Below are 16145 nucleotides of genomic sequence, written 5' to 3'. Positions count from 1 at the left end.
TTCACACATGCAGTGCTTGTTGTCACTTAGGGCCATTTAAAATTTACATTGATTATATACTTTAAATGGCCTTGAGTGAGAAAAGCACTATGTGTATAGAATTAAAAAAATAAATTAAATATTTTAAAGGATTAAAAAAAGAACTGATGCAAAACTGCTGGGCAGAGAAGTCTGTATCTGGTGCAATATAACTGAGAGTGCAATCCTATGCACACTTTCCTGGGAGTAAGTTCCTCTTAACTCAGTGGGACTTGCTTCTGAGTAGACATGCATAGGATTGGACTTTGAAGCACATCATAAGGAAACAGTGCTCTCCAACCTTTCATCCTGCCCTTGTATGGTGATCCAATAGCAGCCTGCAGATAGTTCCAAAGATGCCACCTCCCCCCCACCTCCTCGCCTCTCTCAGATTCTTTGTAGGCCTAACTCACTCCCAGCCTGTTTGGTTTCCACATCTGGGAGCAAAGGACTCTTGTGGCCACTGTGTCCCTGAACATTCCCACCCTCTGTGCATAGTTACACTGGCTGGTTTGTGGGTGGGTTGCTGGGATCCTACAGCCTGCTTGGCGGGCTTTGCTTGCTTCCTTGGCAGCAATACGGGGCTCTTTTCGGTCGACACCTGCTCTGTGTGTGCTTTCGGTTCACACAGTTGTGGGCTAAGGGTGACCAGATGTCATAACCACAAAAGTGGACAAGGCACCCCAAAATGTAGAACATTCAAGAAAAATGTAGGACATGACAAAATAAAAGCTAAAACACTCATGTATACGGATTTCATGTGGTTAATTTAAACACTATATTACATTAAAGAGGAAGTCACGAAGACATTTCAGCTGGACTTTGGACTTTGCTCTCAGTCTGGAGAGTTTGAAGAGTTTTCCATCTGATCTGGTCCGGAGATAGATGCCTTCTGTTGCAGTTCCAAAGGCCTGCTTCAGCAGGACAGCAAAGAAAATCCCAAACAATGTTGGTGCAAGAACACAGCCCTGCTTCACGCCGCTTCGGATGTCAAAGGGGTCTGATGTGGAGCCATCGAAGACAACAGTGCCCTTCATGTCGTTGTGGAAGGAGCTGATGATGCTGAGGAGCCTGGGTGGACATCCAATCTTGGGGAGAATCTTGAAGAGGCCATCCCTGCTGACCAGGTCGAAAGCCTTCGTGAGATCTATGAAGGCTATAAAGAGTGGCTGTCGTTGTTCCCTGCATTTCTCCTGCAGTTGTCTAAGGGAGAATACCATATCAGTGGTGGACCTGCTGGCTCGGAATCCGCACTGTGATTCTGGATAAACGCTCTCTGCAAGTACCTGGAGCCTCTTTAGTGCAACTCGGGCAAACAACTTTCTGGAGCTGGAGGTTGTCCATGACTTTGTGTACCTTGGCTCAACGATCTCTGACACTCTTTCTCTCGATACTGAGCTAAACAAACGCATCGGTAAAGCAGCTACCACGTTTTCCAGACTCACAAAGAGAGTCTGGTCCAACAAGAAGCTGACAGAACATACCAAGATCCAGGTCTACAGAGCTTGCGTCCTGAGTACACTTCTGTACTGCAGCGAGTCATGGACTCTCCGCTCACAACAGGAGAGGAAACTGAACGCTTTCCACATGCGCTGCCTCCGACGCATTCTCGGGATCACCTGGCAGGACAAAGTTCCTAACAACACAGTCCTGGAATGTGCTGGAATCCCTAGCATGTACGCACTGCTGAAACAGAGACGCCTGCGTTGGCTCGGTCATGTCGTGAGAATGGATGATGGTCGGATCCCAAAGGATCTCCTCTATGGAGAACTCGTGCAAGGAAAACGCCCTACAGGTAGACCACAGCTGCGATACAAGGACATCTGCAAGAGGGATCTGAAGGCCTTAGGGATGGACCTCAACAAGTGGGAAACCCTGGCCTCTGAGCGGCCCGCTTGGAGGCAGGCTGTGCAGCATGGCCTTTCCCAGTTTGAAGAGACACTTTGCCAGCAGTCTGAGGCAAAGAGGCAAAGAAGGAAGGCCCATAGCCAGGGAGACAGACCAGGGACAGACTACACTTGCTCCCGGTGTGGAAGGGATTGTCACTCCCGGATTGGCCTTTTCAGCCACACTAGACGCTGTTCCAGAACCACCATTCAGAGCGCGATACCATAGTCTTTCGAGACTGAAGGTTGCCAATACAATACAATTACTTATTAAATTTTACACTATATCACATATCATTTATTACATGTAATTTATTACAATTACAAGAAGGCTATGCACTGCCTGCAGGGCCCGCTCATAGGGAAAAGGAGGATGTTTAAGTTCTTTTCCAGACACAAGGCTAAAAAAGAGGACATGTCCTGGAAAAAGAGGACATCTGGTCACCCTGTGTGGCTTGGGCATGTGTGAACAGGGGAGGGGGAGGTCTGGGCAGCCTGGAGACACAATCCTATGCATGTCTACTGAGAAGTAAGCCCTGTTGTGTTCAGTGGGGCTTACTCCCGGGAAAGTGTGGCTAGGACTGCACCCTTGGAACTAAAGCCCATGCACGTCTAGTCAGAAGTATAGTCAGTGGGGCTTACTCCCTGGAAAGTGTGGATAGAATTGCAGCCTGGATGAGCTTCTGGGACCATCACCACTCCCCGAGGGGGTCTCCAGCTTCTTTTGCGTAGATGTGCACAAACCTCTACCTCAACTGACCCTCTAGGTCGCCCCCCTCAGGCTTTCGAGATACTCTGAGCGCCAATCCGATTGGCACCTCGTCGTCCAATCACATGGCGCGTTCCAAACCGAGCCCGCCTCTCCGCCACGCGTCGCGTCCAATCGTAGCCAGGCTTGGTGGAGACCGCGCAGTGTCACCGCGTCGCCATGGAGACCGAAGAATTAGGAGTAGTTTAGGCCGCGGTTCATAGCTGGGACGGGGTGGGGCACACGGTGACCCCGGGGTGGCTGTGAAGGGGGAGGCCCAGGGAGACCGGCTCCATGGAGCTGAGGAGCCTCGCTGCCATGGACCTCAGTCTGAACCGCGTGCACTACCTGCAGGTAGGGCTGCGTCCTGCTCGGAAGGGGAGGGCGGCTGCTCCTGGCAGGCTGCTGTGCGCCAGGCTGAGGCGTCTCGCACTCTGCACCCGAGGACGGAAGCCTCCTTGAGCCCAGTCCCGTCAGGGGCGTGCGGTGGGTGGGGAGGCGGGGGAGGCAGAGCCTCCCCAGCAGGGACATGTGGGTGGGGAGGCGCCAGCAGGGACATGTGGGTGGGGAGGTGGGGGAGGCAGAGCCTCCCCTGCAGGGACGTGCGGTGGGTGGGGAGGCGGGGGAGGCAGAGCCTCTTCCCACTGGAGTCCTTTGAAAAGCACTGCTGCCCTGTGAGGCGCCCACAATCTATGCGCTCTGCTCCAATCCACATTCTCCGCTCCAACGCTTCATGCTTGAATTGTAGGTGCTTGGGTGCCTCACATGGCAACAGTGCTTTTCGAAGGACTCCAGTGGGGAGGCTCTGCCTCACCCGCCTCCCCACCCACCGCATGTCCCTGGTGGGGAGGCTCTTCCTCACTTCCCTCACTTGCCTCTCCTGGGATGTTCCTGGGACAGTATACATGTTTCTGTCCCTCCTTCTGTTCTTACAACAAGCCTGTGAGGTAGGTGAGGCAGAGAGAGAGCGTGACTGGCCCAAGGTCACCCAGGAAGCTTTGTGACTGAGCAGGGATTTGAATCCCCTGGTGCTGCTCTTGTGTGAGTGGGAAAAGAGCATCCCTTTATCCACTCTATCCATTCCCTGCATAATGTCTTCTCCCATATCAAGTGGCAAAACGTTCCACCAGTTAATTTCTTTTGTCTCTTCTGACTCTCCCAATACTCAGTGGATGTCCCTTGGTGCTGGTGTCTTGTGAGGGGGAGCTGCCTCCTGTGGCAAGGAGTTCCACCAACTAATCATGCGCTGCCTGTCCTAACCCTGCTGACACTCATTCTGCCCACCTGGTGCCTGAAGCAGCCACCACAGCCAGCCTCATGGATGTGCTGGCCCTAGGCCCTTTATTTTCAGTACCTGCTTTGGGATTCATTTCAATTTTTAAAATGGACACTGTAGGAAAATGAAGCCAAAAGTGATAGAAAAAATTCAATTTTCCACATTAGTGACACATTACAGGAAGAGGTGTTTGTTTCCAGTAAGTAAAACAGGATTATAGCCAAAGGCTGCAATCCTATCTACTCTTACCTGGAAATAAGCCCCACTGATTATAATGAGACTTACCTCTGGATAGACATGTGTAGGATCGGGCTCCAAGTCTTACTGAACACAATGGGCTTACTTCTGAGTAAGGCAAATAACACTGTTTTCAAACACCTGTAATTATGGGTCTAGGTTCATGAAGAAAACACAATTGTTTAGTGAAATGTAATTAAAGAAAACCTGTCCAACAGAAGTCAGTGACATTATTGAAAATATTTCAGTGTGTCCCAACACAGATGATTGTGGAAAGCGGTGCAATTTATCACCAGAAGTCCCCTAGAGTGGACAACCCCGGGCTGTGTCCATTTTCATGACAGAAGATCACCTCTTGCGGGAACCGCTTTTTGCCACAGTAGTTTAAGCTATAAGAGTCAGGATGGTGTAATGGAGTTGGACTTAGACCTAGAAGATCCAGATTCAATCCCTGCTCAGTCAAATTCCTGCTCATCTATTCTGAAGATCCACTTGTTTTGCCAAGATGTCACTGGCTGTCAGAGCTTGACTTTATCTACTGCTCTATCCATGTGCATTCCCTTTTTCTCTCCCATCACTGTCTTCTCCATCTGCTATAGATTGTATGGTCTCACCTCACAGTGTTGTTGTGAGGATGAAAAAGAAGGAAGAAACTATTTATACTACCATGAACTCCTTGGAGGAAGGGCAATGTAAAAATGTGAAAAGGTTAAAAAAAAAAGTAAGTAAAGTTTTTTTTTTTTTTCAATTAGGTGGGTGTGACATCTCAGAAAACTATGAAGTTGCTCCCTGCATCAGGACGCAAGGCAACACAGAAGGTAGAGATCTGGTCAGCTTTGCTCTTTTATTTTCTTAATTATAGGAATTTAAGGATGGGTATTGCATGATATGAATGACAAGTAAGGTGAATAATTTTGGCAGTATAGTTTTGAACAGGTTAGAGTTTTTAGTTGTAAAAGGGATGGCTAAAAATAAGAAGACTGCTATAGACAAAACAGGTGATAATTGGAGAATGAAGCAGAGTTTTAGCAGAACAACTGAATTGAAAGATAAATATTTTTTTATCGCAGTTTGACCCGGTATCATATTGGAGAACGAAAGAGATAAGTCAAAACATTGTGTCTGAGCAACATAGAAGGTGGTGATGTTGTTGGTGGATAAGGAGATTAATCAAGAAGAAGGTTTAAGAGAAAAATGAGGTTTACCATCTTGGACAATATCCCACTCCATGGAGCAGATTTTCAGGAGTTCAGTGGGAAAAAGGAATAGCTGGAAATGATGTGTAAGTCCCCCCCCCCCCATCTTGCTTGGGCAGGAAAGGACACTTGTGCAAAACTAGGAAGGAAGGAATGAGATATCCAGGTCATAATATCAAGTAGGTTTTTGGCATTTCAGAGTAGAGGAACAACAGTTTGGAGATGTATTTGTATTTAACAAAGATGATATCTAACTACATTACTTTGAATTCAGATAGGAACTAATAGAGACATACATTCTTGCATTTATTAAAAGGTTGTCATTGGAGATCATGATGGTGTCATTACCTGTTTTGGTACAAAAAAAGGAGAAGCTGTGGTAAGTCATTTCATTGTATACATATTACTTCACCTTTCCCTCATCAATGGTAGCTTAAGTTGCTAACACATTAAGTCAGTGGTTCCCAAACCAGAAGTGGGTTGTGATCGCTATTTTTAGACATTCTGAAGCTTGGGGAGCCTTGCAGAGGTGTCGACAGGCTCCCTGCACCCCTGAGAGGCCTGCTCAATTCTATATGCTGGACTCACTGACAAAACTCTGTACTGTCAGTTTCATGTGTAACTTAGAAAATGCTCCTCCCTATATCAGGTATTTTCAATGTTTTTTTTGGGAGGGCAAGTATAATTTTTGGCAAGTATTGCTGCCTCCAGGCAGCATTGCTCACTACACAGTTGTTCCTGCAGCAACCAAATGACTTTTCTAGTTACTGCCACCTCTTCTACTCATTTCTGCATCTCCACCCCCCCCCCCATCTTAAAGGATAAGGTCTGTGCTGTCAGATATCAGCATCTTACTACTGCCCTGCCTGTGTTTACTTTTGGTGAGGTTGGGCCAGTAGAACTGTGCCATGTGGTCCCCCCCCCCCCGTGGCATTACACACATCTAGTATAATCTACAAGACCAAGTACCACCTACTGACTGTAAAATGCTGTCAGTGGTTAAACAGCATTTCAACCTTCTACCATTAAGATAAACCACAGAAGTCAAGATCTGGTCCCCTTCAATTAAGTAAGCTGCTGGAACAGTGTGAAATCAGCTGTGATATTTGTGCACCTGATGAAGCCCATTCAGGAAAACCTATAAAGCCTTCCTGCGTTATGTTCATAAAGAGCACTTTAGTTTGGGTTCATGTCCAGTTTTTATTTGTTGACTTTTTATTAGTTGGCTTTGGGAACATTTTGCAGCTGTGTACTGTATATTAAATTGTAAATGATTTTGGGATAGTTTACTGATTTAAATTGTACTGTAAGCCACTTTGAATGCAAGATGAAGTGAGCTCAAATTTCTAAAACCATATACAAAAGAAAATAGCAGTATTTAATCAAAATAAAAGCATATCAAAAGGACTATGTATATTTTCTCTGTTAAATGCTACTAAACTTTGTTTTTTGAAGCTTCAGAACATTATTTTTCTTCTCTTTTTAAGCCAGTGTTCAAGACCCTACCAGGGGAAAAGATTGCAAGGCTAGAGCTGGGAGGTGCTCTTAGTACACTCCAGGAGAAAATTTTTGTGGCTGCAGGATCTGAAGTTAGAGGTTTCACAAAGAAAGGGAAACAGTTTCTTTCGTTTGATACCAACCTCACTGAGAACATCAAAGCTATGTATGAATATTCAAAATCAATAACAGTAGTAGTAGTAGCAGTAGTAGTTAAATGTATTAGGGCACAATCCTAACCAACTCCAGCACTGACATAGCCATGCCAATGTGGCATGTACTGCTTCCTGCAGTGGGAAGGCAGTCAAGGGGGCCTCCTCAAGGTAAAGGCATGTTTGTCCTTACCTTGGGGCTGCATTGCGACTAGGTCAGTGCTGGAAAGTTGGTTAGGTTTGTGCCCTTACTGTCATTATGCTAAACTGTTGTCTTAATGGGTAAAGTAAGGATTTATTATATTTTTTGGTCCTTTGAATAATAATTTTAAATGTTTAATAATGTTTCTTTACCCTGAATCTTAAATATCTTTTGAGCATTGTTCTGTTTGCCTGGTTCTGGTCAAAGGAGAGGCCTCAGTCCTCCACTTGTGCAGCTACTTAATTTTGCACCTGGCAGTATATGTGCATGAGCATTGACTTTAATGGAACTTGTTAAAATAATGAATGTGGAAATTAGCTGAGTCATTCAAATTTAATCAGTTTAATTGAATTATAAGACTGAAACAGTATGGCACTTCAGCTGTTCCACAATTAAATTAAATCACAATTAAGTTAAATTAGATCTTCCAACTGTGTTTTCCCACAGTACCATCTGTACCTTATGTGCATATTACTTTAACATTACTGGAACTGGTGAAAATGCAAAATGTAGGGTGGTTTGACATAATAGTGCTCATCTATTAAATATTGATATGCTGGTTTTATTTTTACCAAATGTGGGTCTATGTGGTGTACCCATAATTGGAAATATTGTAGTAGTTAATGCCCCGAACCTTGTTAAAATGTAAAAATACTGTAAAATGCTTGATCTGGGTATTAGATGCGCAGTATTTTTGGAGATTTATTTTTTGTGCTAAGATGATTTTTATAAATAATACAGTACTGTATTAACTAAATACCTGAAAATGTTGTTTTAGATAATTATTAACATTTTGAGTATTTAGCTGAAGGTCTGATAAAATTCACATAGTAGTGATTAATAAAGAAAAGAGAGAGACCAATTTTGTGTATTATGCAGAAGGAAAGGTAAAACTGAATTTGTTGTGACTTCACATCTTTCATTTAATTTGGTGAATTTCCTTTCGGACCAAACACCTGTGTCTTCTAACTTATTATAAGCAAATACAGTATGTGTCAAGATAGGGGCAGCCCAATCCTCAGCTGCCTGGGGCGCCCAGGCTTGGCGGCACCGAGAACGGCTTCCACCGGATCCTGTGCACCCTGGGCTACCACGGGAGGCGCCTTGGGGGAAAGGGATTTTCATCCCCCTCCCCTGGGTAAGGTAAGCAGCCCCGCAATGGGGCTACTCACTTTACTGCCAACCAAAAGGTTGGCAGTAAGGTAAAGGTGCTCGTGTAGGGCGCGGAGCCCTCCATGAGCGCCTTGGATCCTGCGGAGCAGCACTCCGTGGACCTGCCTCCCGTCCCTCCCCCAGGCACACCTCCAGCCCGCCCCCTCACCGTGTCACACCTCCATGTCACGCCTCCCCCCGCCCTCTCTCTGCCTCCCCGCCTCCCCGGAACGCCTCCTCCCCGCCCCCTGCTTACCATGCCATGGCTCGGCAGTCTGGGGGACCGGTGAGCCACGGAAGCTGTGTGACTGCCCCATGCTAGGCTGGCGCTGGGCTAGCACAGGTGGGAGCCCGGTGGTGAGCCTCGCAAATGTGCCTTATGGCACATTTGTGGCAGTACTCAGCAGCACAAAGCCGTGCCACCAAGCACAGGATTGGGCTCTGCAATGGCTACCTTCTAGGACAAGAAGTTCTACTTCTGGTGGGTGTATAGTGCTTAACCTTTTCCTCATCCTGTAAATCTCCTTTCCTGTGACTTTCTACTCCTAAGCACACATTTCAGGCTCCTACAGTGGGGGAGAATGGGGAGCTATTGAAGGACAATTTGTGAGTATGGAAACAGCAGGTAAAGTAAGGGTTAAGCACTGTTTTCTATCCATTCCTGGTTCTGCTCACCCCCACCATGGGAATGCTTTCTGAAACAGCTGGTGAGTTAGTGTTATGCATGCTTGCATTTAAATTGTAGCAGATTATAAGTATCTGAACATCTTTCACATACTGTAATGCAGAAACATGTGTAAATGGATAGAGGTTGGACTGTTCAAAGCTTTAACTTTTAGTAGAAAGGGTAACAGGATAATATTATTATTGTTGTTACTTTTAGGCATATATCTGGATCAGACCTCTTTCTTTGTGCAAGCTATATCTATAACCATTACACTGACTGTAAGGATCAACACTACTACCTATCAAGGGATAAAATCAATGATGTTCTCTGTCTTCCAGTAGAAAAACTGTCTTGTATTACACCAATATTGGCATGTCAAGATAGAGTTCTTAGAGTTTTACAGGTAAACTTATTTATTTGTAAATGATTTACATTCCAATTTTTTTCCTCCAATTAAATTGAGCAGTCAAGGTGGCAGACCACAGTAAATACAAAGTGCAATAATAATAATAACCATAAAGAATGCTACAGTTAATAAACACAATGCAACTACAAAACCCTAGAGCAAATAATTTACTTGTCATTATGCAGTATTGATAGGAATGAAAGCAAAAGCCTGTTAGTTTCATTTTCATGAAATGGGGACTTGCCAATAAAAGTAAAGGTCGGTAACTTTTTATCCTGCCACATGGCTCTGCAGCATCTTCAGGGCAGCTGCAAAGGGCAGTGATAGCTATCTATATGCTTGGCAAGGAGCTGCAACTAGTCCTTACACCTGGGTACATGTGGCAGGAAAAGCATTACAATGTGCATACATAACAGCTTGGTGGATACTCAAGTACAAAAAAGTTTTCTCAGTGATTTTCAATCTTTTTCATCTCACGGCACACTGACAAGGCACTAAAATTGTCAAGGCAAATCATCGAGTTTTTGACAATTGACAAAGCACACCGTGCTGCCAGTGGGGGGCTCACATCCCCCATTGGCCCTACTAATAAATGACCCTTCCCCAAATTCCTGTGGCACACCTGTGAACCATGCACGGCTCACCAATGTGCCACAGCACAGTGGTCGAAAATGACTGGAATAAGTGGCACAGTTGGTCCTATATAATTACACTGGAGCGCCCTTTGTTAGTGTTCAATGATTGAGTTTAAAACTCAGAATTCCATAAACCCCTAGCAAGGATGGCGTAATGCAGTGGTTCTGAAACTGTGAGCAGTGACTTCCCAGGGAGCCATGGAAACCCCCAGAGGTGCCATGATATCCTCATGAAAACCCATCATCCTACACAATGTGTAGAACTGTAGTCCTGATGGGGAGCAATGGCCAGTGGCCCAGTAGGTCAAGTGAGTTGCTAGTCGAAAATGTTTGGGAACCCCTCTTGTAGTGGTTTGGGAGTTAGACATAGACCTGGAAGATTCAGATTTGAATCTTCTCTCAACCATGAAGTTCTTGGGTGACCTTGGGCCTGTCACTAGTTCTCAGCCTCACCTAACTCACAGGATTGTTGTGAGGACAAAAGGAGGAGATGGACTATGTACACCACTCTGAGCCTAGTTTTGAAATAAGACTGTGTTGTTAGGTTAGATTGGCTGGACAAGGCCCTAGGTTTCATGTAGGAACTCAAGTCATAATACTGCTTTTTAGACAGCCTTGCTTAGAAGTCCTTTCCTTCTAATCGTTTTAAAGAAGTTGGGTAAGGGTAGATTGCTGTTTTAAGAGTGTTCCTTTTTAATTTTTTAAGGGGTCAGATTTGCTGTATGAAATGGAAGTCCTAGGTCCACCTGCTGTTCTAGCTTTGAACAATGGAGATGGTGGTAAGTAGAAAGTATTGATGTGCTTTAATGTTTAAAAGACAATGTTGAATATTATATAGATTGTTTCAGTTAACAATGTTGTTCAGAGGATTTGATGCCTTGGAGATATACAGAATAAATTGGATCTGAATTCTTTTTAGAGTTGTAGTTGATCAGAAGTTGAAATATGTTATTGTAACTTTATTATAAGAAATAATTTTTATGTCAGAAATCAATCCTTAATTAATCATGTGAGCCTTGCATGATAAAAATCACACCTGCCTTTCCCCATGTACTCAAAAAGCATCAAGAATCTTGTTTGCTGTCTCAAAAGTAGTGCAGCTACCTCTTCTAACTTATTTTTGCAAATCCTTTTAACCTAGCCTTTTCTTAGATTCATTGTTCTCTCTGTCTGCTCCATCCTGCCATGTGTGGGCATTTGACTAGTTCTTGCTGTTTTTCTTGACACTTTCAATGGACTGATTCAGAGCCTGATCCTGTGCTTTGCTGCAGGCTTATTGCTGGTGTGCACTGTCACAAAAATGCTATAAGGAATGTTTGCGAGCCTTACTGCGGGCCCAGCACCAGAGCTAGCCCAGCACAAGCTTGCGCTGGACCTGCTCCAGCACTGGGCCTGTAGTTGGTGCCTGGCACTCTGTGTGAAGTGCTGGGCGGTGGAGAAGTAAGACAGGGTGGGGAGGAGGTGTTCCTCGGTGGGCAGAGGGCAGGGGAAAGTTTGGGAGGGGGCGGGACTGGCAGAGCTCAGCTCCATCAGATCTGGAGTCTCATGTTGGGCCATTCAGCCAGACAAGGGATTCCTTGATTCTGCACTGGCTAAAGAGCTGCCGCAGAATTGAGTAGCTCCATTGCAGGGCTACTTCCCTTACTCAGGGGAAGGGGATGAATGTCCCCTTCTTCTGAGGAGCCACTGCCAGCTACCTGGTGTGCACAGGATACTGTGGTGGCCATTTTGGTACCATGGCAGCCCCGTATACCGGGCAGCTCAGGATTGGGCTGCTCATTGGCTGGAATCATAACCCCTGCTAATTGGGTAAGAGGCACTTTTTCAAGTGGGTGCTCCTTTTTTTAGCAGGGGGAGAGTAACTGGCCCACCTCACCCCAGCATTGTCTGTTCTAGTGGCTGTCTGCTGGTATTCCTTGGCATCTTTTTAGATTGTGAGCCCTTTTGGGACAGGGAGCCATTTAGTTATTTGATTTTTCTCTGTAAACCGCTTTGTGAACATTCAGTTGAAAAGCGGTATATAAATACTGTTAATTAATAATTAAATTAAATCATGGCTGTTGTTTCTGGAACAACAGGGTTAATTATATTTCACTTTAACTAAGGTTTTCCTATGCTGCGTTTGGAGGAAGTGGCAGTTTTGTCATGAGTCCTTCTTTCCAGGAGGATTTTGAGGACAATGATGATCATGTGGATTACATTGGCATGTAGATCACTTGCAGGGCTGCATCTTCCATTTCTTAAATTTTAAGGCAAACAAATATTTCTGTTATGTGTTTTGAGACTATTGAGCCATTTCATCAGCAGTAAAGCAAATACTTCAGAGGTCTGAATCAATTTCTGAAATCCTGCTAAGTAATACCACTCTAAACATAATTTTAATTTGTATTTTTAGGTGAGTCTGGTGAAGAACTTCTGTTCGGAACCTCTGATGGTAAAATTGGCCTGGTTCAGATCTCTGGAGTTTCTCCAGTAGAAAAATGGAATATTGGAAATGACAAAAAAAGAGGAGGTCAGTGTCTCATTTCCCTGATCATAGTTCTGTCATTATAGTTGAAGAAATGGTTTGAGAAATGGTTTCTTAAAATGGTTTGAGAAATGGTTTTTAAAATGGTTTGAGAAATGTGTCTGGAACAGAAATCAGTCCTACCACCTTTCCTTCTAGTGCAGGCTTTTCCAAACCCTGGGCCAGGGGCCAGATCTCAGGTTTGGGGAAATCCTTCCACTCCATGAGTGTTGTTTACCATTCTGCCACTGCATGGCTTGTCTTCCAAGTATATCTGGGCACTGAGACGCTCTGGGCAGTCATGTCTGCCCTGATTTCCTATTGCACAGCTTTCTGAGATGCTGGGCAATAGATAAGACTGCCCAGAGAGTCTTGGTGCCCATATCTACTTGGAAGTCGAGCTGCATGGAGGTGGAACGGTAAGCTGCGGTCCGAATGGGGACCACATTTTTGTTACACAAGTAGTTGCAAGTTTGGCAACTGCTGTTCTAATGCACTGTATTACATCTATAGCATATATTTATTTGACCACCCTACTATTAGTTTTGTTGCTACTGGGTCCAAATATTCACCATCTGTGAAGGGAGACAGGTGTGGGAGACACATATAAATCTGTATTTGTAGACCTGGGTACCATAAGTGCATTTGAAGCTCTACGTATTTATCACTAATCAGAATTTATGTAAGGCATCAGATAATGTGTGTTTGACATGCTGTATCCATACAGACATACAAGAATCCAGTATAGTGTTGTAAATTGCACCATGTTAAAAAGAAACAAATTTATCTGCTTCTACTTTCCTACTTGTTAAAAAGGCAACTTTTATACAAGCTCTTGAGATACATCAGATCTGTTGCCTTTATGTCAAAAGGATTGTTGTAGCCAGCCCCCCTTTTTTTCTTGATTAGAATTGATGAGAAAATTAAAAATGAATGAAGTCTGACTGCTGTTCTTACTATGCAATCAGTCTTTTCTTTGATTGTGCAATTGTGTTGATTTCATCAGGGAATAAACAAGAAATAAATAAAAAGGACAAGAATAAGGACAACCAAAGCTAGAATCAAGATCTTGGGGATGAGATGATTGTTGCAGAGTGACACAGCTGCATGATTCCAGTTAACAAAACAATGTCCCAGATTCGTGTTACTTCAGCCTGAAAATGCTTGTTCTTTTTTTAGAACCTAATCTTGATGTTTTCTGATAATTTGCCATTGAGGTTTAAAAGAGGAAAAGATCAAACAATTTTGTAAACGCATTTTTTTTCTATTTTCCAGGCATCTTATGTATGGATAGCTTTGACATTTTGGGAGATGGTGTTAAAGAATTGCTTATTGGTCGAGATGATGGAATGCTAGAAATCTATAACTTTGAAAATGCAAACAGTCCTGTTCTCAGATATGAATATGTAAGTTTGTATTAAATGTTTTCCTTTTTCTCTATACGCAAAATGCACATCCTGAATACCAACTGATTTGTAGGTATATTTACATGTGGATGTGTATTTCACCAGCTGAATCAAGGACTACCAGGACCAAGGAATATACCAGCTTCTATAAGCTTAAAGGAGCAGGAAAACATGTATCTATTCAATGTCCCCATAGTAGACAGATGCTGGTGCTGGAACCAGGGTGGCATGCCAAAATGTGGCTGTTTGAGAAAGGTTTTGGTGCTTGCTGATGTGACTCTTAGTTACAATCTCTTGGTTTTTTGCTATTTTGGTTCTGTTTAGGAACTTGGTTTTATATGATGAATTTAATTATGGTATTTTTGCGGCAATACCCTGAGTCCTCTGGAAGAAAGGTGATATATAGAGTTTTAAAACATAAAATAATTGCATGGTCATTTCTGACACCCCTGGCCTCTGGGATATGGAGTAGTAAGAAGCAATTTGCAGTGTTAACACAGAAGCTAACTAAGGCAACTGACCCTTGCATGTATATTGCTGGAAGTTAACTTCTGAAACCAACATAAAACCTTTCCTTAAACTATCAGAGATTTAGGCTCTGCTGGATAGGAGGGTATTTGTGTTTTAATTCAGCAGCCTTTTCAATCCACCCTAGTAATAAACTGTGGGAAGTTTTAACATAGCTTGGTGGATGACAGAGCAACTAAATGACACCTAAGGGCCCAATCCTATCCAACTTTCCAGTGCCGGTGCAGTTGCAATGCAGTCCCAAGGCAAGTGAACAAATGTTTCTTTACCTTGTGGAGGCCGACATAACTACCCTCCCATTGCAGGTTGTAGTGCACACCCTATTGGCGCTGCTACACCAGGGCTAGAAAGTTGGATAGTATTTGGCCTGAAGAGAGCTACTTGCCATGCTATATGGTGGAGAATGCTACTGCTCAGGAAAAACTACAAAGAGGTGGATTTCTCTCTTTATTTGGATTGTACATTTTTAACACAATGAAAAGGAATGTGTGCTTTTGTGTTTTTTTTCCCTTGTTTTTAGGCTTTATCAGAGAGTATCACATCTGTCCAAGGTGGCTGTGTTGGAAAAGAAGGCTATGATGAGATTATTACAGCAACATACTCAGGTAACTTTGTAAATGCTTTAAAACATATCACACATGTAACATGGATAAATTCTTGTGATATTCAAAAGGCTGAGTTAATGAAGTTACACTTATTCATTCTTTCACTAGAAGAGGTTATAAAACTGTAGCATAGCTCTTTTTACAAACCCTTTGAGATTAGGTTACAGTTGAAAGAAAATGACTTGCTTAGGCCATCCTATGTGCATTGTGGTGAGTGACTAGTTGAACTTGGTTTTCATACATCTGAACCAATTCAGCTATCCAGCTCCCACACAGAAGCCTCTAGTAGCTAGATAACAGCTGTGTGGCTGTATCTACTACTGTAGATAACCGCAGCATTGTCTTACATCCTACCAGACATTCTCATAAGAATGTCTGTGTGTAGAGAGAGAATGGGAATGTGTACAATATATATGTTCTACTTTATATAGACTTTTTCAGCTCCTTTGTTTAAACATATGCATTAGGTATCAAATGTTTCAGACTTGTCACTTTAACTTCTTAAATACAGCTGTGGGCTTCCCAATGTACAGTATTAATAGCACACATATTTATTCATATATGTCTTTTTTGAACATGACTGAGATTCACTTATGCATAATTAGTTGAAAGATTTGCCCTGAATGTTTAAAAGCTTGTCTGTTTTAATAATTGTTTTACTGGTTGATGACTCTGGATCCCGTATGTGTTCACTTTTGCTGATCAAAAAGCAAGACCGTAATAAACATTTGATTGATTAATTGATCAAAAAGCAATCTCTGTCAGTCATGTTGATAGATATAAATGTTCTTAAAGTACTGTGGAAGCAACATGTTTAAGTGGCAACTGTACAATTTCTTGTGTTAGCTTCATGTTGGTGTAGGATCTGCATAATACCTTCCTGTCTCAGGTTGTACAACCTGGGGTGGCAAAATGTAACACATGTCTGCATGAGTGCTCATACTTGATCGTGGCATTCCTGTTCTAAATTGGAAGTGTGTGATGTGATACTTGTGGAAATAAGGACTTCACTGCCTGTACTTGTTGAG

General features: G+C 43.4%; 1 protein-coding gene across 1 annotated transcript in view; it reads left to right on the top strand.

The window, feature by feature from the left end:
* The first annotated feature begins 2840 nt into the window (after window positions 1-2840).
* BBS7 (Bardet-Biedl syndrome 7) overlaps window positions 2841-16145 on the top strand; it is a 30429-nt gene continuing 17124 nt past the window's right edge. Inside the window, exons 1-9 of the mRNA XM_066632113.1 lie at window positions 2841-3006; window positions 4918-4983; window positions 5678-5740; window positions 6849-7024; window positions 9248-9434; window positions 10779-10851; window positions 12468-12584; window positions 13854-13984; window positions 15033-15117. Of these exons, the coding sequence (XP_066488210.1) occupies window positions 2947-3006; window positions 4918-4983; window positions 5678-5740; window positions 6849-7024; window positions 9248-9434; window positions 10779-10851; window positions 12468-12584; window positions 13854-13984; window positions 15033-15117 (958 nt within the window). The 5' untranslated portion in view covers window positions 2841-2946. The remainder of the gene's footprint in view (window positions 3007-4917; window positions 4984-5677; window positions 5741-6848; window positions 7025-9247; window positions 9435-10778; window positions 10852-12467; window positions 12585-13853; window positions 13985-15032; window positions 15118-16145) is intronic.

The sequence above is a fragment of the Tiliqua scincoides genome, chromosome 6, assembly GCF_035046505.1.
Source record: "Tiliqua scincoides isolate rTilSci1 chromosome 6, rTilSci1.hap2, whole genome shotgun sequence".
NCBI lineage: Eukaryota > Metazoa > Chordata > Lepidosauria > Squamata > Scincidae > Tiliqua > Tiliqua scincoides.
This window is presented reverse-complemented; position numbering and strand designations above follow the sequence as displayed.